This window comes from Ammospiza nelsoni, chromosome 8 (assembly GCF_027579445.1).
Source record: "Ammospiza nelsoni isolate bAmmNel1 chromosome 8, bAmmNel1.pri, whole genome shotgun sequence".
Lineage (NCBI taxonomy): Eukaryota > Metazoa > Chordata > Aves > Passeriformes > Passerellidae > Ammospiza > Ammospiza nelsoni.
In genome coordinates this window covers 2559305-2579771 of record NC_080640.1, presented here as the reverse complement: position 1 = coordinate 2579771, position 20467 = coordinate 2559305, and the positions used below count along the sequence as shown (strand labels likewise).

Below are 20467 nucleotides of genomic sequence, written 5' to 3'. Positions count from 1 at the left end.
ACTCTGGTGGAGCCCCAGAAAGGGGTGCTGGAAAGGTGTGAGGTCTTTTTACATTTGACTGTGCCTAATTTGGTGTTTGGTTTGAGTGTAAATCCATTTTTAGCAAAAGTTTTGCCATTTCAGTGATTTGGGTGAACTTCAATAGCAGAGAAAAGAAATACATTAGGTAAGAATTCAAATAGAGTATTTTACCCATTGCTGTGTTTATAATGAATAAAAAGCCATTTAGCCATTTCAAATCAAAGATAATTTTAAAAAATTTCAGCTCAATGCTGGAAGTATAGAATGGTGAATTTTCAGGAGGCAGCTGTATTGGTGCAGAGTCACATTCCAAGCCTACTGCTTAATATCCCTCCTTGTGAAGGGAAAAACAGTGTTATCTTTACTGCTGACATGTTCTGTGTGCTGTGTGGCTGGCAAAAAACACTTGGTTAGAGAAGTTCAGCATGAATTTAGTGGTGAGATGGGGATATCAGCTCATTGGGAATGTCCCAGCACAGGAATTCTGTCAGTGAGACAGAGAAAATCTTGGAATGTGGGAGATGCTTCTCTAAGAGCTCCCTAAAATCTCATTTAAAGTGCAACATTTAGCATGTGTTGTATCTGGTTTTGTTTTTTTTTTTTTCCTCAGTATCAAGTATTTTTGGGGAAAAAATAAAAAGGCCTTTCAGCTCTGGCATTGCCAGAGTTCATTTTTACTCCTTTCAAACATGATTCTTGCAGGGAGGCTCTTAAGAGCTGCTGAAAATTGCTGTAAAAAAAAGAAATTGTTATAAAACCCCCTTGCTGAAGAGAGTAATTTTTTATATAATCAATTTCTATTAAAGATAGACCTCAAGAGGAAAAAAAAAAAAGCATCTTAGTTCTGGTGCATCTGACAAGCCCCATGTTATTGCTGCTGCAGCACAGATCAGCTTTCGGCTCTTCACATCTAAGGGAAATATTTTGCTTCTGAAGGGTATAAAGAGGCTGAAGAGAAAATATTTGTGTTATTTCAGCATTTAGAACTGTAAATTTTGCAGAATAATTGATTGGGGTCTATCAGCATCAATTTATCCAGCATTGGAAGTGTTTTAATGGGATTGCTCCGTCAGGCAAATTATTTGATTTTAAACTTAGGCTTTAATTTTTCTGCTGCAGAAATAAGACAAAGACCTGTTTAAAAAAAAATGTACATATCTATGTTATCTACAGCTGACTTTATTTTTACTCTTTAATTTTGTATCAATCATATGAAATACTGCTAATCATGATCAATGGCAGATGCCCAGAAAGGTTTGGGTTGGAAAGGACCTTCAGGATCATCCAGTTCCAACCTTCCACTACCCCAGGTTGCTCCAAACCCTGTCCAGCCTTGCCTTGGCCACTTCCAGGGATTAAATTCAGCAAATATTCCATATTTGTAGGACTTCCTGATATTTTTGTTATTGAGCTGTGTTCCTGAGCTTGATTGTGTCACCTGTCACAGCTCTGCCAATCCTGTTTTGCTCAGTGCTATTTCTGTCCCCTCAGCATCTCCAGGTGTCCTCTCTCCAAATGACCTTTTCCTGAAATATCCTCCTGCCATGTGCCTCTTTTCACTTTCAAACTTGCATTTTGTCCCTTAAGCCTGCCCATAATAACTCCATTAATTTAATTATCCAGGACTCCCCTGTTCTCTTGGCATGACACACGGAGATGGGAATTATTTGCTTCAGAAGCATTTTTTCTTTAATAATAGAATCATATTTTTCAATAGACTGACAACTCTGAACAAGCCCTACAGAAACAAGAGATGAATTTTAAATATTATTTAATAGCACAAATCTTGGCCTGACACCTGGTCAGGACATCCTAAAGCTTCACTTCCCTCCATGTTGTTAAAGATTGTTAAATTTGGAGCACTGATTCAGAGTTTTTCCATCTTTAATGCTATCCCAAATTCTTCCTCCAAACAGAGGGGCTGTTTTTATCAACAAGCAGTAAAATTCTGTTTGTGATAAATATTTCTGTGTTTTCTCCCCAGAATCCCTATAGACTTACAAGGTTTGCAACCAAAACTTCCCATTTTAGGGCAGTTGCCTGTACATCAGTGCTGTCTTTCCCAGGAAAATTGGGCCAAATAAAATCAACTAGCAGCCCTTGGATGATTTTATTTTGGCACCACCCTCACAGGGAAGGATTTTTTCCCAGTATCCCATCCAGTCCTGCCCTCTGGCACTGGGTGCCGTTCTTTGTGTCCTGTCCCTCCATCCTTTGTCCCAAGTCTTTCTCCAGCTCTCCTGGAGCCCCTTCAGGGAGATGAATTTTCTCTTTTTGGCTTTCTGTGTTTGACAGTATATATTAATGAGTTTACATTTGCATGCAGGCAGCAGAGAACCTTTTCTAATTTAGTTGAGCTATGAGGGATTGAGAGCAGAATTTGAGGAGTGAGAACCATTGGGATTAAACATATGGACTGTGGGAGGGTTTGGAGCAACAAGCTCTGAGATATGGGTGGGTTTTCTCATTTTCTAGCACAGTCACACGTTGTTGTCATGGATCATTTTCAGGTTTTAGCTGCTCATGATCTGTTGGTTACTGGAGAATTGCTGAATCAGAGAAATCTGGGTTCAGGATGGAGCTGCTGAGGCATTTCAGAGAATCATGGGATCACAGAATGGTTTGGGTTGGAAGGGACCTTAAAGCTCATCCCATTCCAAGGCCTTGGGCAGGGACACCTCCCACTGTCCCAGGATGCCCCAGTGTCCAGCCTGGCCTTGGGCACTGCCAGGGATCCAGGGGCAGCCACAGCTGCTCTGGGCACCTGTGCCAGGGCCTCCCACCCTCACAGGGAACAATTCCATCCCAAAATCCCATCCCTGCCCTCTGGCACTGGGAGCATTCCCTGGGTCCTGTCCCTTCAGACTCTTGTAGTCTCTCTATCTGTATCCTTGAGATACTGGAAGGGACCCTGAGGTCACCCCAAAGTTTCTGATCCAGGCTGAACAATCCCAATTCTCCCAACTTTTCCCCACAGCAGAGCTGCTCCATCCTCTGATCATCCTGGAGCTGCTCTGGGCTCATCCCAGCAGCTCCATGTCCATCCTCCACTTGTCCCTTGACACCTCCAGGGCTGGAGCCTGCTCAGGTTCTGAGCAGCTTTTTCCTCCTTCTGCCTCCAGGGAAATCCATCCATCCATCCATCCTTCCTTCCTTCCTTCCTTCCTTCCTTCCTTCCTTCCTTCCTTCCTTCCTTCCTTCCTTCCTTCCTTCCTTCCTTCCTTCCTTCCTTCCTTCCTTCCTTCCGCCACTTCCTTCCGCCACTTCCTTCCGCCACTTCCTTCCGCCACTTCCTTCCGCCACTTCCTTCCGCCACTTCCTTCCGCCACTTCCTTCCGCCACTTCCTTCCGCCACTTCCTTCCGCCACTTCCTTCCGCCACTTCCTTCCGCCACTTCCTTCCGCCACTTCCTTCCGCCACTTCCTTCCGCCACTTCCTTCCGCCACTTCCTTCCGCCACTTCCTTCCGCCACTTCCTTCCGCCACTTCCTTCCGCCACTTCCTTCCGCCACTTCCTTCCGCCACTTCCTTCCGCCACTTCCTTCCGCCACTTCCTTCCGCCACTTCCTTCCGCCACTTCCTTCCGCCACTTCCTTCCGCCACTTCCTTCCGCCACTTCCTTCCGCCACTTCCTTCCGCCACTTCCTTCCGCCACTTCCTTCCGCCACTTCCTTCCGCCACTTCCTTCCGCCACTTCCTTCCTTCCTTCCGCCACTTCCTTCCGCCACTTCCTTCCTTCCTTCCTTCCGCCACTTCCTTCCTTCCTTCCTTCCTTCCTTCCTTCCTTCCTTCCTTCCTTCCTTCCTTCCTTCCTTCCTTCCTTCCTTCCTTCCTTCCTTCCTTCCTTCCTTCCTTCCGCCACTTCCTTCCTTCCGCCACTTCCTTCCGCCACTTCCTTCCTTCCTTCCGCCACTTCCTTCCGCCACTTCCTTCCTTCCTTCCTTCCTTCCTTCCTTCCTTCCTTCCTTCCTTCCTTCCTTCCTTCCTTCCTTCCTTCCTTCCTTCCTTCCTTCCTTCCTTCCTTCCTTCCTTCCTTCCTTCCTTCCTTCCTTCCTTCCTTCCTTCCTTCCTTCCTTCCTTCCTTCCTTCCTTCCTTCCTTCCTTCCCCTCAGCTGACACCTGAATTTCCCCTCACATCCTCCAGGCTCTCAGAGCAGCTGGACCATGGGAGGTGGAGCAGGAATGACAGAATTCCACCCTGTGGGTGCCATTCATTGGGTGACACAGCATTAGTGCTTCACATCCTGAAAAAACAGGATCCAGAGAAGCACTCATCACATCAAAATGAGCTTAATGCACTTCCCAGCAATCTCTGCTAAATTTCAGCCCAAAAATCAGCCCAGCCTGCGATCCAAAGCACTGCCAGCATTCAGGAGCCTTTGAGATCCATTTTTCATCTTATAGTCCAGAGATAAGATGAGAAAATGTAAATTAATTAATGTGGGTAGGAAATAAAAAGGTGATGAAAATTGCTATTCTCAGCATTGAACCACCTGATTTTCTTACACTGTTGCTATCCTAGGGATTGATGCCTTATGCTCACTTTTTTATTGCCACATTTGTTAATTTGAATAATTAATATTTAAGTATCTAACCTTTAAAAGTGAATTTCTTCCATGTGGGCTCTGTGCTGCCTGATTAACTTTTATCCCCATGTTTTAACCTGTTTGACCTCTTGCACTGAATTGCATTTTATAGATTCTAAATAATATATTTTCTGCTGGGTAGTGAGAGTCCACCTTAAATTAATATAAAGTAAAAGCACAGCAGCATAAATCAATAAAGGAGTAAAAAGTAGCCAAATTAATGGTTGAGACAGCTTTGAATGATTTTTTTTTCCCCACAGAAGTGGAGTGTGGATTTGTTTTCTTTCCAAGTCAGAAATTGGGATTTCAGCTCCCAGAAGTTTCCCTCCAGCAGCTGAAATTTCCTTGTAAAAGCTGTTGGAAATTCCTGACCTTCCTGCCTGAAGGGAAGTCCAGCAGGAATCCCACAAATTCCTCCTTCCCAGAATAATTACTGCTAAAATCCTGAGAATAATGCACCAAATATTCTGAGGAACCCCATTTTCTCCTTCTTAAGGATTAACATTCACGTGGGATGGGAAATTAAACAGGAGCAGGAAGGGCAGGCCCAGGAAAAGATAATTACAGAATAAAAGAGGCTGGGGAGCTTTCAGTCCACCTGGGTTTGGGGTTTTTCACAATTGCTATATTTTCTGCATTTTAATGCAATTCCTTCCTAGCAGCAACATTTTACTGCACTGTAAAAATTGTGTATTTACTGCCATATACAGAAATTTAATTTAAATTCTTCAGTGTCTAAATTGACTTTGTCCTGGCAATACCCCCAGTTAAACTTCTTTTCTGTCTTTAAAAATGCCCATGGGGCATCAACATCAGACAGAAATTTGTGTTGTGTTTGTAGCAGATGATTTTGGAAGGGTGCTGTGACCTCATGGTTATTGAAACTGCTGGATAAAATGATAAAGTAGTTGGGGTTTTTTAATTTAATCACATTTTTGGCTTCTGTTTTAAATTCTACCTGAACGTGGCTACCAAGAATATTTTTTACTGACAGTTTTAAGGCTGTGGCTGCTCTGGTGCAGTGAGTGATTCCTGGCTCTGGAGTTCCAAGTTCCTGAACATATTGCAGAAATAAGTAGAATTTTGAGGAAAATGAAATATCCAAATGGGAATGTCTTTCTTTTCCTTCTGATTTTCAAAGCAGCTTCTGGTTTTGCTAATTTGTCTTTTTGATACTCTTTTAATATTTCAGCAGTGTCCTATTTATTTTAGAAAATGAGAAAATAATCTGATTTTCCTTTTTTTAGTACTAAGAAATATTTATTCATCTCAATATAAAGACAAAATAATATAAAAGAGATTTTTAATAGTAACAGAAAATTAAATTTAATATGCAAAATAACTGTATTCCCAAAAGGCTCTTCTTAGAATTTATTCCTGCCAGTATTAATATTTTGGATGCAAAAACTCTTTAAAGCACAACAGGGTTTTTTTGTTGCCTTCTCCATTGTCTGTGGTTTTTTGTGCTCCCTTATATCAATACTCTGAAATTCATCTTGAGGGGGAAGAATTTAATTCCATGAATTTCTACCTCACCTGTGCTCTGCCTGACACCACAGGATGCACTTGGGTAACTTAATAATTCCTTTGAGATGCTGTTTGAAAATGAAGATTTGGAACAGCTGTAAATATTTTTTTTTAGTGTTACAATGTTAAAAATTGAATCAAAATCCAAAAACCCACACAGTCAGTTAAAGCAAAGTGAAGGATTTCTGTTTAAATATTGATTTATCCCTGAAGGGCATTATTTATATATTAATGCCTTTATGGGATAAAATAAATATATATATATAATTATTATAATATCATATTTATTTACTATTATAGTAACATATTATTTACTATTATTATTATGTAATTGTATAGAGTATAATTAATTATATATAGAATATATATTATACATATATATTATACATATGTATATAGAATATATGTATATAGAATATATATTATACATATATACATGGAAGTATATATATATATATTTATATGGGATAAATTAATCATATATTTATTTATTTATGTAGATATTTAAGTCTCTCCTGTGTTAATTGGGAAAAAGAGCTCAATACTAAGAACCTCCTGCTGTGACAGGTCCAGTGCCTTCCAACAACTCAGGGATTTTTGGCAGCTTGAGCAGTTTTAATTTCTGTTCCTAAAAGCTGTTTTGCCCTAAAGAGGGCTCAGGTCACTCCCTGCAGCGTTTTCCATGCAAACCCTTGGCAAAGGAGCATCTGGATTTAATCCAGCCTGACTCAGGAGCTGCTGCCCTTTTCCCAGAGGTGTTCAGAAGTTCCTGTAGGATATCCCAGGGCTGCTTTTATCAGTGAATTCCTGCTTTATCCCTTCTGGCTTATCCTGTCTCCATAATCCCCTTTGCTCCTGCCTCCCCTGCTTTGCTGTGCCTCTGCTCTCTGATTTCTTGCCTGCAGCAGGAATTCTCCTCAGCTGGCACAAAGCTGAGCTGGTTTTTGCTCAAAAATCCCCTGCAAACAGGGCTTGAGGCAAATATCCAAAGGGATTCCAGCTGGGAATGGCAGCAGGACCTCCCAAAGGAATCCAGGTGGGAATGGGCAGCAGGACTTCCCAAAGGGATTCCAGGTGGGAATGGGCAGCAGGACCTCCCAAAGGAATCCAGGTGGGAATGGCAGCAGGACCTGCCCAAAACATTCCAGGTGGGAATGGGCAGCAGGACCTGCCCAGAGCGATCTCAGGTGGGAATGGCAGCAGGACCTCCCAAAGGGATTAAAGGTGGGAATGGCAGCAGGACCTGCCCAAAACATTCCAGGTGGGAATGGGCAGCAGGAGCTCCCAATGGAATCCAGGTGGGAATGGCAGCAGGACCTCCCAAAGGAATCCAGGTGGGAATGGGCAGCAGGACTGCCCAAAAGGATTCCAGGTGGGAATGGCAGCAGGACTTCCCAAAGGAATCCAGGTGGGAATGGGCAGCAGGACCTCCCCAAAAGGATTCCAGGTGGGAATGGCAGCAGGACCTGCCCTCTCTCAGCAGGAAAACTCTCCCAACTTGCTTTTCTGGATTTCATTCCCATTGAAGGCAAGAATGGAAGCTGGAAATTTCCTTAACTTGAAAATCCACTGAGTAGAAATTAGGATTTGCAAAAATGTCTTAATTGGGTTTTTCCCTAGTTAATGAAACCAGGAGAATTCCCTGCTGGGGTTGTGCTGTGCTGTTACCTCCAGGCTGCTCTGGGGCAGGAATTGCACAGCAAAAGGGAGGCACAGGAGGCTTTGGGTGTTTCTGTGCTTCTGAACTTGGCTGCAGAGGAGGAACAAAGACATTAATTGGTTCCTGCTCCTGCACAGAGCCCTGTTGTGGTCGGTTGTAAGTGGAGCTGGAGGTTTCCATCCTTTTCTCCTTTTTTTCTGTGCAGTGAAGAGAGAATTCATAAATAAATAGCTCCAGCTGTTCTGCCTAAAGCTGGCTGAGCAGAGAATTAAGGAGTGAGGGGGGAAATCCTACATTGGTGCCTTCATTTGAGTTTTGTCTGCACTGGAATTGGTATATTTGTGCATTTTCATTTGTGCTGCACTGCCTGATCTGCTGAAACCCTGAGCAGTTTGTTTTCCCCTCCCCTGCAAACAGTCAGGTGGATTTTTTGGGACTCCAGAGCAGGAGGACAATGAAGCTGTCAGGGTGAAACATTGTCAGCTCATGATGGCTTCACCTCATGCCCAGTGCCTGTTATTCCTTCACTGGATGTGCCAAAAAAACCCAAACTGGGTAGGAATGCCAGTTTATAAAATCAGAAAATTAAATGGTTTGTGTTGGGAGGGATTTTAGAGCTCATCTCATTCCATCTCCTGGGCAGGGACACTTCACTATCCCAGGGTGCTCCAGCCTGGCCTTGGGCACTGCCAGGGATCCAGGGGCAGCCACAGCCCCGTGGGAATTCCATCCCACAGGGAACAATTCCTTCCCAAAATCCCATCCATCCCTGATTTTACTCTGAAACTGTAGATGGGATCTGTATCTGGTTCTCTTTGCTTTACAAACCCTCTCTCCAAGTGACTTCCCAAGTCCAGTTGTTATTGCCATAAAAATAAATCTGAAGTAGGTACAGAAATGTATAAAAGTAAAATTAAGTTGACTTGTTGGCCGGAAAATCAGAAATACCTCCAGCAATTTAAAAACAAAGCTCACCCCTTGTAACACCTCCCATCCCACAGCTCTGTGCCCACAATCATCTCTTTGTGATTTAAATTTCCACAAATGTTGAATTTAATGACTTTAATGGAGTTAAATTTCTGTTTTGTTGGTTGGAACATCGAGGCCAATTGCTGAGCCTGCATTAGGGACTGAATCTTTGCTTTTTCCCAGGGAAAAATGGGATTATTGGTATTTTTACCCACCTGTAGATAATACATGCACTGTTCCTGCACGTGTCACAATTGGCTGTGTCCTGGCCGGTCCGATAGGAAAGCCTGCAAAGAAAAGAACATGGCATCAGTAAAAAAGTTATTTATTTAACAAGTTTTGGCCTTCCATGACCATTTTCATAATAATCAGATTTTCAGGATTATTTTTTACCTTGAATATTGAATATAAAAATCCAGACACTAGGAGAACAGCACCAAAAATTCAATTTAAATTAAGAAATTACTTTTTTGGGATGGATTGATATTTTCTCCACTCACTCTACCCAAACTTTGGGCATTAAGCAGTAAACCAAAACACAAAATCCATTCTATCAGGAGGAGTACACAGACTATAATAATGCAACATAAGATCTGTTTAGGAATTTTGTGCCTCTCAGTGAGGTCTGAAAATTTGTTGTAGGGGTGTTTATGTGTTAAAAGGAAGAAAATGCCTTTGAAATGACATTTCCTGTGCTCCCTTAGCCCGCAGCTGTGCTTTGTCACAGTCTGGTTTGAAGTCTGTTGCAGCAGTGACTTCTCATTTACCTGTGCTTGTCTCTGCCTTGGTCACTGTTAATTAAAAAGGGGTTTTTAAGGTATGCAGGTACTATTTAAGACACAGAATTTTCATTAAAATAAATATATTTCATTAAAATAGAACAGTTGCCTGTGAACATGAATGTGCTGGCATGCAGATGAGTTTAAAATGAAAATTGTTAATTCAATATTTGTACATTGGTACTTAGATTTTTCTTTGTAAAATCACAAATTTACACTCTTTTGAAGTTAATTTCAGTTTGTTACATACAAACAAGTGCTGGCAACATTTTGTCAAGGTTGTTTTTAGAAGAAGTGGGAAATAATTTGTCCACGGAACTTTGGAGATGTTGAAAATAAGTCCAGGTCAGGATTCCTTCAGGGAATGAGGTTCTGCCTCAAGCCCAGGCAGTTCAGCTGATTGACCTCCCGTTATTCAGGGCTGCTTTGCTTAGCAGGGGCATCTCTGCCCTTCCCTGCCCTTGCAGGGACAGAGCTCCTCTGCTGCCCTGACAATGAGCAAAAATTAAAAATTCAACATAAAAATTTGCAAAAAAAAGAGCCTAATTTTTACCTGACCAAATATCCAGCCTATGTAATATCAAGTGTTAGTGGGAAATTCTGCACCAAGTGTTTGATGTGCCTGTGCCCAGGATGGAGAATCAGCATTTCTGAGGTGCTGCAGGCTGTTTGTGAGCTCAGGAAATGATCAGCTGGGCCTGTGTCACTTTTCTGTATGATTTTAAGGATTAGCAGTGGCTGGGGTGGTGGCACAGCCACAGGCTCTGGGTGCAGCTCCTGGCGCTGTGGTGGCACCAACACAAGTTCATGAGAGGGTGAATCTGCTTCTTTTAAGATTTTTATTCCTTCTTAAAGCAAAATAGAAAGTGGAGTTCTTGCTGTTCTAGCTGGTGGTTGTTATTTTGGCCTCAAAAGTGCTTTTCAATCAGAGGTATGTGCTCCAATTACCAACACTGCTGATTTTTAACATCGCACAAAAGCCACGTCATGGAACCATGGAATGATTTGGGTGGGAATGGAACTTAAATCCCATCCAGTGCCACCCCTGCCATGGCAGGGACACCTCCCACTGTCCCAGGTGCTCCAGCCCCAATGTCCAGCCTGGCCTTGGGCACTGCCAGGGATCCAGGGGCAGCCACAGCTGCTCTGGGAATCCCATCCCAGATCCTCCCCACCCTCCCAGGGAACAATTCCTAATTCCCAATATCCCATCTTAACCTGTTGTCATTTTCCCAACCCAGAAAATGAAATTTGAGATAAATTTAGGGTAGAATGTAATATAAAAGTGGATTTTTATTGAAGGCTTTCAGGGACAGTTATGGAAAGATGCCTGCAAAAGTCTTCCCCTCCCAGTGGTGAGTAGATTTTTATAAGTTTCAGGAAATTAACGTAATTGATGAATGTAATTAGGAGGACAGGTGATGGTACAATTTTCTCTGGGTCAAGTCCCTTTTCTGGAGTTTGGCACTAAGCTGTACTTTGTCCATGAAATGTATCTTGAAGAGTTGTTCTCAGCCTTGGTAGTCAGGGAGAACCAGCCTAGGATAGGGGTCTTGTATTTCTCAGGGCTTGGAGTGCTGCAGTTTTTGCTGGTTTATGTTTAGGGAAAAGTAATGGAAAGTTATTGGGAACACTGGCCATTAATATAATAGGTTACAGAACTCCAAATATATATGCAGAGAATACAGAGGAAATAGAAAAGGAAAAAAAAAATGCAAAAACCAAAATGGCATCAAACCCACCCGCCTTCAGATGTGCAGAGGAATTCACACAAAGCAAAATGTCCATTTGCTGTGCTCTTCCTTATGGGAAAACCCTATTCCTGGTTTATATTTGCTCTTATCCTCTCTAAGAGAAGCAAATCCTGATTTTCATTTCCTCTCTTCAGACCTTTCAGAAGCTGACATTCAAATTGTCCCTACTATGAACCCGAGACTTGTAAAATGTTTTTTTTTCCAAGCTATTGATCAGCTCCTAAAAGCTCTAACTAAAGATACAACATTTAAAACCTAGAGATGAGTTGGGGAAGGCCTTTATTTACTGAGGACATAAAGAGAGTCAATAGCTGCCTTCAGAGGGATGTGGCTCTGCTCTTTATGGGTAAAGCCATAAACACCCTGTGCTGGTGCCAGCTTGGTTTGGTTTTATTGTTTAAAGTTGTTTTTCAGTTGGGACATTTTCATCCATCTCTGTAGCCCTGCAAGCAGCTGGAACTCGATGATCTTTAAGGTTTTCCCAACCCAAATCATTCTGTGATTTGATGGTCTTTAAATGCATAATAATTCTAGATTTCCACATACCTAAAAGCGTATTTGCTGGTATAAGGCTGACTTGTTAAGCTGATGAAAATGAATACTTACATCCTTGAATGTAATTATTTAAAAATGAGATGATTTTTGGATGATGAGTTTGAAATCCTGATCTCTCAACTGCCACATTCAGCTGTGCTTGGTTGTAGCATCTTTGCAATTCTCAGTCTTCACTGCTTATAGTGATATATTCGTTTTCTAGTTGGATTTAATTCTTGATTAAATTTCCTTAAAGCAGTTTTTCCTTACTGAGTACTTTTAGCTTTTCAGAGATGATTTTTGCATATTTTCTATTATTTCCTTCTTTGAGTGATCCTGTTAGAATTCCCTGAAAGCCCCAAGAACACTCCATGGTGTCCCAGTGTTTGATTTCCATCTGGCAGTTTCAGAGCTCTTTAGCCAGGACTGAATTATGTGAGTGTTAGAACAGTGTAAATTCAATTATTTCTATAAAAATTAAACTCCTCATGAAAGAATTTTGTTGTTGATACCTCAGGGCTTTGGACTTTCACTTTCTTGTTTTCACATAATTATCTACACAAACACTTGCATGGAATTCATCTCTTCACTCCAGCAAGGGTTTCACTACTGGCACAGCATTGCCATGCAGATTTTAGGCAGTGAGATTGATTTTCAGTGCAGGCTTCCTGAAAAACAGAGTTTCCATCAGTTTTGGCTCCTAGGAATGATTTGAGAGCACAATCTGGATACCAGGAGAAGGAGAGCAGAGTTCTGGGTGATGATGCTTTCCTTGTGCCATGCAGTGTTTGAGTAAGCTGCTTTTTTTCCTTCCTCCTAAAAATAATTTAGAAACTATTCCCATGTAGGTGAGAGACCAAAACTTTGTCCTTCATCAGTAAACCAGTTGTTATTTCTGGTAAAAATAAATTCTTTCAAATGTCAAGTCTTTGACAAGGCAGAGTTTCCTACAGAAAATCTGTCGCCTTTTTGGAGAAATGGAAGTTGGGTTTGGCCTGGTGGGGCTCCCAGGGTTATTCCTGGAGTTTCAGCCTGTTTTGGATGAGATTGTTCTGATGTCCACTGAGGAGGAGCCGTTGCTCCAGAGCTTCATCCTTTTAACCTTAGATCCTGTATTTTCTGTTTCCATCTGGATGTGCAGAGCTTGGGCACGCCATGGAATCCCAGAACCCCAGACTGGTTTGGGTTGGAAGGGACCTTAAATCCCACAAAATTCCATGGGCAGGGACACCTCTCACTGTCCCAGGGTCCTCCAAGCCCTGTCCAACCTGGCCTCGAAGGTTCTGGAGCAAGCATGGATGTAGGTGAGCTCAGTTTCTCTGCCTGCATCTCCCCTTGGAAAGGAGATCTCATCTCCAGTTTTTTACACATTTTTCCATATTATTTTCAGGAGACTTTCATTTCCTGTCAGGTTAATTTTTTTTTAGCATTCTGGGTACAACCTGAGCTTAACCTCAATTAACACTCCCAAGCATTAAAATATCATAATGAAGAACAGCCATTTTGCTGACATGGGCTGGCAGGAACTAAGAATAGGCTGCAATTTTCAGAGCAGCCTAAGGGGATTACACTCTCTAAATCCCTGTGAAACACACAATTTGTGCACCTGCTGGAGGCTTTTTTTTTAAAAAATACCAACTTCAACATCAAAATCTTTGCATTTGTATATTTTTTTGCTTGTATAAATTAGAGAGACTCCATTGAGCTGGGAGAGGGAAGCTTAGATCTGTGTATGCTGATTTTTTTTTTAATGGGCAATTAAAAAAAATAAAAATTAAATACAAAGAAAAAACTCCTAACAATGATTTAGAAGGATTGATCTATTAGATCTGGAGTCCCCTAATGGCAGGATTTTCCAGAAGTGGCTGTGATGGGTACAGAGCAGCATGATCTGGGTGTTCCTCACACTTCTGATGGATTATTACCAGCAAGGAGGATGAACAAACGTCAAGAATTTTTTTTGGTTGATGTTTGTTATTTAAATATAGTGAAACAAATGATCTTAGGCAGGCAGTGGGCCTTTGAAGGGTGTTTGATGTGACAGTTCTGGCCTTGCTCAGAGGAAGTGCAGGCCCTGCTTCTCCTCAAGTCTTTGTATTAATTGGAGTTGTTTTATTATTTCCTAGAGCTGCTGAGACAACTCATTACACAGCTGGTTAAACCTACTGATCCCAGAATCCCAGAGTGGTTTGGCTTGGAAAGGATCTTAAAACCCACCCAGTTCCACCTCCTGCCATGGGAACACCTTCCCTAGACCAGGTTGATTTAAGCTCCATCCCACCTGGCCTAAGGTTGCCCATCTTTACAGAAAAATGCTTTTTAAAGCATCAACAGTTGGGTGGAGAACTTCTCAAAATCTTTGTTTCTTGCTTTAAAGTATTACAGAACTGATAATTCCAGTAACTGTGCTTCAAGAGAAAATTGGAATTATTGCTACAAACATAATCTGCCTTTTGGCAAAATAAAATTACTTCACTTTGTCACGAGAGCTTTAGTTGTCCTTATGACTTGAGTAAGTCATTTTTCAGCCATGTAAAATGCAGAAAAATCTCTTGTATATCTTCTGCATCTTATTTTAGGTTAAAATAAATCCTGCTTAGCCCTAGAGGTTTATTCTGCCCTAGGAAAGATTTACCACTTCAGTTCAATGGGAAACTCATACAAATGTATTTGTATATCAGCAAAATCAGGTTTTTAGTGGATGAAAGTCTCTAGTTCCTTTAAGAACTTCAGATTCTGCTCCCAAACCAGGTCTAAACCACCTTGGGCCAGCCTTTGGCTCCTGTAAGGATGTTTTGAAAAATCACTTTCAAAGTAGAAAAATTTTAACCTTTTTGCTGCTGTTTTCCTGAAGTTGGTAATTACCAATTAGCAGTTTGCATTTAGAGAGGGTTAAAATCAGGATGGATGTTGTGCTTCCAGGAATTACCTCGAGGCTCTTCTGGATGCAAACATGGATTTGCTCTGTGTGTTTCAGGGTCTGGTGTGCTTGGGTTAATTTTATTTTCCCTCCTAACTATTTTTTCTGTTTTCCGTGGTTTTGTTGAGTCTGTTTTTCCTCTTTCCCTCTGTTTTGTTTTCCCACTTGGAGATCACACAGGTCTAAGTGATCCCAGCTTTGTGCTGCTGGGTGGTTTAGTTAATCCTTTCTAACTAAGGATTGCCTAAACCTTACTGAAAACGGATTTCCTCTCTCCAAAGCTCATCCCATTGCACCCCCAGCCCTGGACAGGGACAACTTCCACAATCCCAGGCTGTCCAAACCCCATCCACCCTTCTCTCTGAACACTCTTCTCTCTCTTCTTATTTCAAGGTTGATATTTCTGATCTGGCTGCTGAAAAAAATTCTTTGCCATGAAGAGAAAGTCAGTGGTGAGATTTTTCAGGCTCGTTCCAAGACAGTGGTTTGTCTTTTGCTGCATCCTGACAGTTGGAAGCAGATGACTAATTTGCTTTTTGAGGTATTTGCGCTGTGGGTGTACGGCACGACTCCCACGACAGCAATTCAAGAGCTTTCACCCTGTAAATACATTTTCTATTATACTCAGCTTAGTCAGGGAGTGTTGTTTTTTTTTTTTAATAACTATATATTTTAATAGGACTGAGTTTTTTATAAAAAACACAGTGAGGACAAAGAGAATTAAAATGTATTTCAAGTGAAATCACAAAATCTTACAGGAATTAGGTGTGTGCAAGGTCAAACATTTTTCCTGAATATTTGTGCCTTTGTTGTCTCATCAGAAAAACCAGGAGGATAATTAAAATGTCAGCTTTTGGTGTTAATAACCACTCAGGGAACTTGCTCTGGTGGAGCAGCAGCTGCACTGCTGGTGGGTAATTCTTAGGCCAGGCATTTCCAGGTTATCAGGGAGCACATTCCAGCAGTGAGGCTGAGATGAGCTCTGTCCCTTCCCCCTTCATCACAAATCTCTCCCCATTGTGGTTTCCCCCTGAGGGAGGATTCAAGACTGGATTTGGGGTTTTTACCTGGATTTGGGTTTGTTGCCTGGAGCCTCCTGAGCCAGCAGCTCATCATCAGATCTGCTGCACCCACCCATCCTTTCCTGCAGCTTCAAGTGTTCCTCTTCCCACTTCCCACTGCTCTTACACACCCAAATCCTTGGGAGTTTATATTTAATTTTGTGTGTGTGACTTTTGGGAGCAGCTGGGGTGATGTGGTAGATGGTGGAAATCCTTGTGCCCTCACAGCTCTTGCTGCTCCCACCCTGAGCTGAGTTCCTACTGCTGAAACACAGCACCTGGGATTCTGCTTGGCTTGGACTTCTGAACTGAGGCTGCTCCCAGGAATTGTTCCTATAAAGGAGGGAAGATGGGAGAAATCAAAATCTGTGCTATTATTTCATCATTTTGCTGTGATTAAGATTTCAGTGCAAGCTCAAATACCCTTTGTGCATTATATCTCTAAGCCTACACTGGCTTCAAATAATAACTGCATCAGCCAGGCTTGTTTAAAATTCCAAACGTTGTGCAGCAGCAGAGAATTAAAAGAGGGAGGAGAATTTCTGGCCACTGCTCCTGGTGTTTGTGTGGAGCCAGTGCTTGGTGTTCCAGGAAGGGCTGGATGTGGCACTCAGGGCTCTGGGCTGGGGACAAGGTGGGGATCAGGCATAGGTGGGACTTGATGGTCCTGGAGGTCTTTTCCCACCTAAATGGTTCTGGGATTCTGTACTTGCAAGAAGGATGGGAAGATGTATGGAGATGAACCAAAAACCAGCAGGAAGGATCATGGAAGTGCTGAACTCTGCCTGTTGCAGCCTGAGCAGGTCCCAGTACTTTGTGTTTTCTCATTTCCTTGGATAATGGGAATTTGAGGAGCACTGGAGTGTGGCAGTTGCTTGAGTTTTGTCCATAGTTCCTGGTCCATCCCTGGAATTTCTTTGGAGCTTGTGTGGATTACAATAAAGTAAACAAATCTCTGATTTATCAAAGAAATGACCTAACTGAATCCAGGTTCAAACATTCCAGAGGGTAAACTTCCTTCTTAATGCCAGAATACCTCTGCTGACTTCCTGAGGAGTTACTGAAGCACACACTGAAGCTGTGGTTTTAAAATGAGAAAAGGTGATGGACATGGAATAGGAAATTGTTCCTTGGGATGGGAAGGAATTGTTCTCTGGGAGGCCCTGCCCAGAGAAGCTTTGGCTGCCCTGGATCCCTGGAAGTGCCCAAGGCCAGGCTGGACAGGGCTTGGAGGGCATAATGGAAGGTGTCCCTGCCCATGGCAGGGGTGGAATTGGGATGGTCTTGAAGGTTCTTTCCAACCCAAACCATTCTGGGATTCTCTGACACTGCAATTGAGGAGAAAAAAACCAAACCAATGTTCCCCCACAGAGTTGTGTCTGACCTCTTCTGGTTGGTTCATGCAGGATAGAGATCATCACCCATCATCACCCTATTAGGAAAAGAGGTCCAAACACAGAAGCAGAATTTCAGCTTTCCTTGGAATGACAGGTTTCCTTCCTGGTTGACCTGGAGCACTGATCCATCCATGACATGCAAAAACCATCACAACAGAGCATCACAAAAAGCTCAGAACTGGCCCAGTTTCACTGGAGTGTTTTACTAACTGCTGTTTAATGTGGTAAAAATGGTTCCATGGCAGGGAATTATTCATCCAGCTTCAAAATTCCTCTGTTTGGCAAAGCTCAGAGCAAAAGCTATAAGAGCTGTGGGACAGTGTGGACACCTCAGTTTTGTTCAGGTGTGAGTGAGAGCAGTGACAGAGGTGGGTCAGGGAGGATGGACACATCCATGCCTGTGAAGTCCTCACTTTGATTTTCCTCAGGCCACAGATTCCAGCATGTGTGGGCTGGGAGGAACCTTAAAGATCATCTCATTCCAAGCCCCTGGTACCTGAATCCAGCTCAGGCCTCCATCATCTCCCAGTTCTTCACCTTCACTTTCCTAAATGTGCTGCACAGAAGCTTTTTTAAGCCTGTCCCATATCTGGAACCCGGAGTAGCTGGAGGCTCTGCAGTTTAAAAACAAACCACCCCCATCTTCAGACAAGTCTTTTTGCTCTTTTTTTGCCATTTTTCCTCAGTCAGGATAAGAGATAATTGTACCTTTGTGCAAGCACGGGCTCAGAAGGAGGTGTCAATTAGAAATCAGTTGTTTCATCTCCTGGTGAAGGAACAGCAGTGAGAATTTTAACACTCTACAGCTCATTTTGGTCCCATTTTTACAGACTCGTGGCTCTGCATTCTGATACTGCCAACAGCCAAACTACAGTTATTAAAGGATTATTCTAATTTGCAAACTTCATAATTCCTTACCTTCAGTCATGATCTTTTTTAAAAAAACCAGATTGATTTAGCAGAGAAACTCTCCTTGCAGGTGTGTGACTTGGGCAGCTTGGTGATGTTGGGAAGCTTCTGATCCATATTAATTCCTATGGATATATTTAGCAATAATATTGTTTGCTTACACTTTTTTTTAGTCTTTCATTAATAGGCTCCATCAGTTTTTTCCAGATTTGAATTGTGGGGATTTGCTTTTATTGGCCTTTGTGTCCCTGCAGCCAATCTGCTGGAGAAGTCCTGAACCTTAATTTCACTTTGAAGCTGCTGATCCTGGGCTGGAACAGGGAGGTGTGGTGGGGAATGACATTTCTTCTTGGTTTTAAAGTCCAGTGAATAGCAACCAGATAGAAATCAAATTATTTTTCTCAGTAGTTCAAATACGTTTCCATTAAATTCTGCCCATACAGTATATGCAGATAAAAAGCTGGACTATATTAGCAAAATAAGTTCTATTTTCTGAGATTCAGAACATTCCTAGTGGCATTTTGGGGGGAGAAGACAGAACATTAATACCAAGTAACTTTGCTAAAAAGATTATTCCTTTTTTTAATGTTTATTCCACCTTCTGGTTGTTGTTTAGTGTTCACTTTTCCCTTTTTTTGCCCTCTTTTCCTTGATGAAAGCCTCCCACCACTGAATTCCTCACAAGGATTGATAGAAAGTGGCTCTGACAGCAGGGTTATTGAAGAGCTCTCTCTCTGCAATGTTATAGTACCCAGGAACTCTGAATTATTACACATTAATGTTCCAGGATGTCTGGAACTGGGAGACTTTGCCCTTTTTATCCACTCTGCCAATCTGATCTGAAACTTGGATTATCAGCCCCAGAACAAATGTGTCCAACTCTAATGAAAAATCCCATCAAAAATATAAATCTCATCCTGGTTTGAAGGCCTGTGAAATGCTGTGCTCTGAGATACTCCTGGTACTACTTTGGACATCCGACTCCAGACAGGTGTTAAGGACCTAATTCAGAAAAAATTGGAATGTGAGGTTAAAAAAAAAGGAAATTTAAGGTTTAAAAAGAGGAATTTGAGGTTAGAAAAATGAGTGGAATTTGAGGTTTAAAAAAATGGAATTTGGGGTTAAAAGAAATTGGAGTGTGAAGTTAAAAAAATTGGAATTTGAGGTTAAAAAAATGGAATTTGAGGTTAAATTTGATGTTTAAAAAATGGAATTTGATGTTAAAAAGAAATGGAATTTGAGGTTAAAAAAAGGAATTTGAGGTTAAAAAGAAATGGAATTTTAGGTTAAAAAGAATGGAATTTGATGTTAAAAACCCTCATAATTTGAGGTTAAAAAATAGAATTTGAGGTTAAAGAAAAAAGGTATTTGAGGTTAAACCTTAGTTGATGCTGGATTTTTTACCTTCAGTGATAGTGGATATTTCAGTGATCACTCTTATATCATCAGCTTTCATTGGTTGGTTGGTTTGTGATTTTTTTACATAAGAGAATTTTAGATAAGAGGGGTCAAGGGGATCCCATGGAGTGGCAGCAGGTACTGGAATGACCTCCATGGGGTTTTAGGATTTTAGGATAGTTCCAGTGCTGAGGTCAGTGTGGGCCTGCTCTGCTCCAGCTGTGCTTGGGGGAGCAGGAAAGGGCTGGTTCATAGCTTGGAAAATCAAATTTCTTATGTTGAGGGCAGGTAAATGGACTTTTGGTGTCTTTGTGCTGCTTCTGCTTTGGGTTGAGTGAGCAGCACTGAACCATCACTGGCCCAAGGATCACAAGGTCCACAAAACTCTGATTTGTGCAAAATTACTCCTTTTTCTTGGCTAAGGAAGGTGCATCCAGAGAGATTCCCTGGCTCTGCCTCAGGAAGGTGGATTGTTACAGTTTCTTAAGTGTGTGGGAATGAGCTGTAAATGACGGCAAAAATACAAAAAATAAAAAATACAAAAAATTGCCGCAGCTCCAGAGAGAGAAAAGAGGGAAGAATTGAGGAGGTGGTTTTGGGGATAATGAAATGAGTGTGACCATTTCAGAGATGATTCCAGGCAGAATGGATGGATGTAAAAAGGTCACAGCAGGAAATAAAGGCTCTCATCACAGTCCTCTTCCCAAGCTGTTCTTACAGTGTCCCAAAACCTGCAGTCACTCAGAATATGACACAATTTGTGCATCCCAGATGCAATTTGCTCTATTCTTTCTGCTTTTCATGTATTTATTTCTAGTGAGCTGTCTTTTGTAGTTAAGCTTATCTGTTGTTTCCCTCCATTTCCAGGTTTTCTCTTAGAAATGATCCTGTTAAGCGTTCCCTTTGCCAGGGCTGTAATTGAAAAAGAGGCAAAACAAAGCCACAGAGGGGGG

General features: G+C 42.0%; 2 protein-coding genes across 3 annotated transcripts in view; one reads left to right on the top strand and one right to left on the bottom strand.

The window, feature by feature from the left end:
- DOCK1 (dedicator of cytokinesis 1) overlaps window positions 1-20467 on the top strand; it is a 278470-nt gene that overhangs the window by 98606 nt on the left and 159397 nt on the right. The gene's annotated exons all lie outside the window — the stretch shown is intronic.
- The window catches only part of INSYN2A (inhibitory synaptic factor 2A), a 41771-nt gene that overhangs the window by 4345 nt on the left and 16959 nt on the right, over window positions 1-20467 (bottom strand). Inside the window, exon 3 of the mRNA XM_059476563.1 lies at window positions 8978-9049. Coding sequence (XP_059332546.1) covers window positions 8978-9049 — 72 coding nt within the window. The remainder of the gene's footprint in view (window positions 1-8977; window positions 9050-20467) is intronic.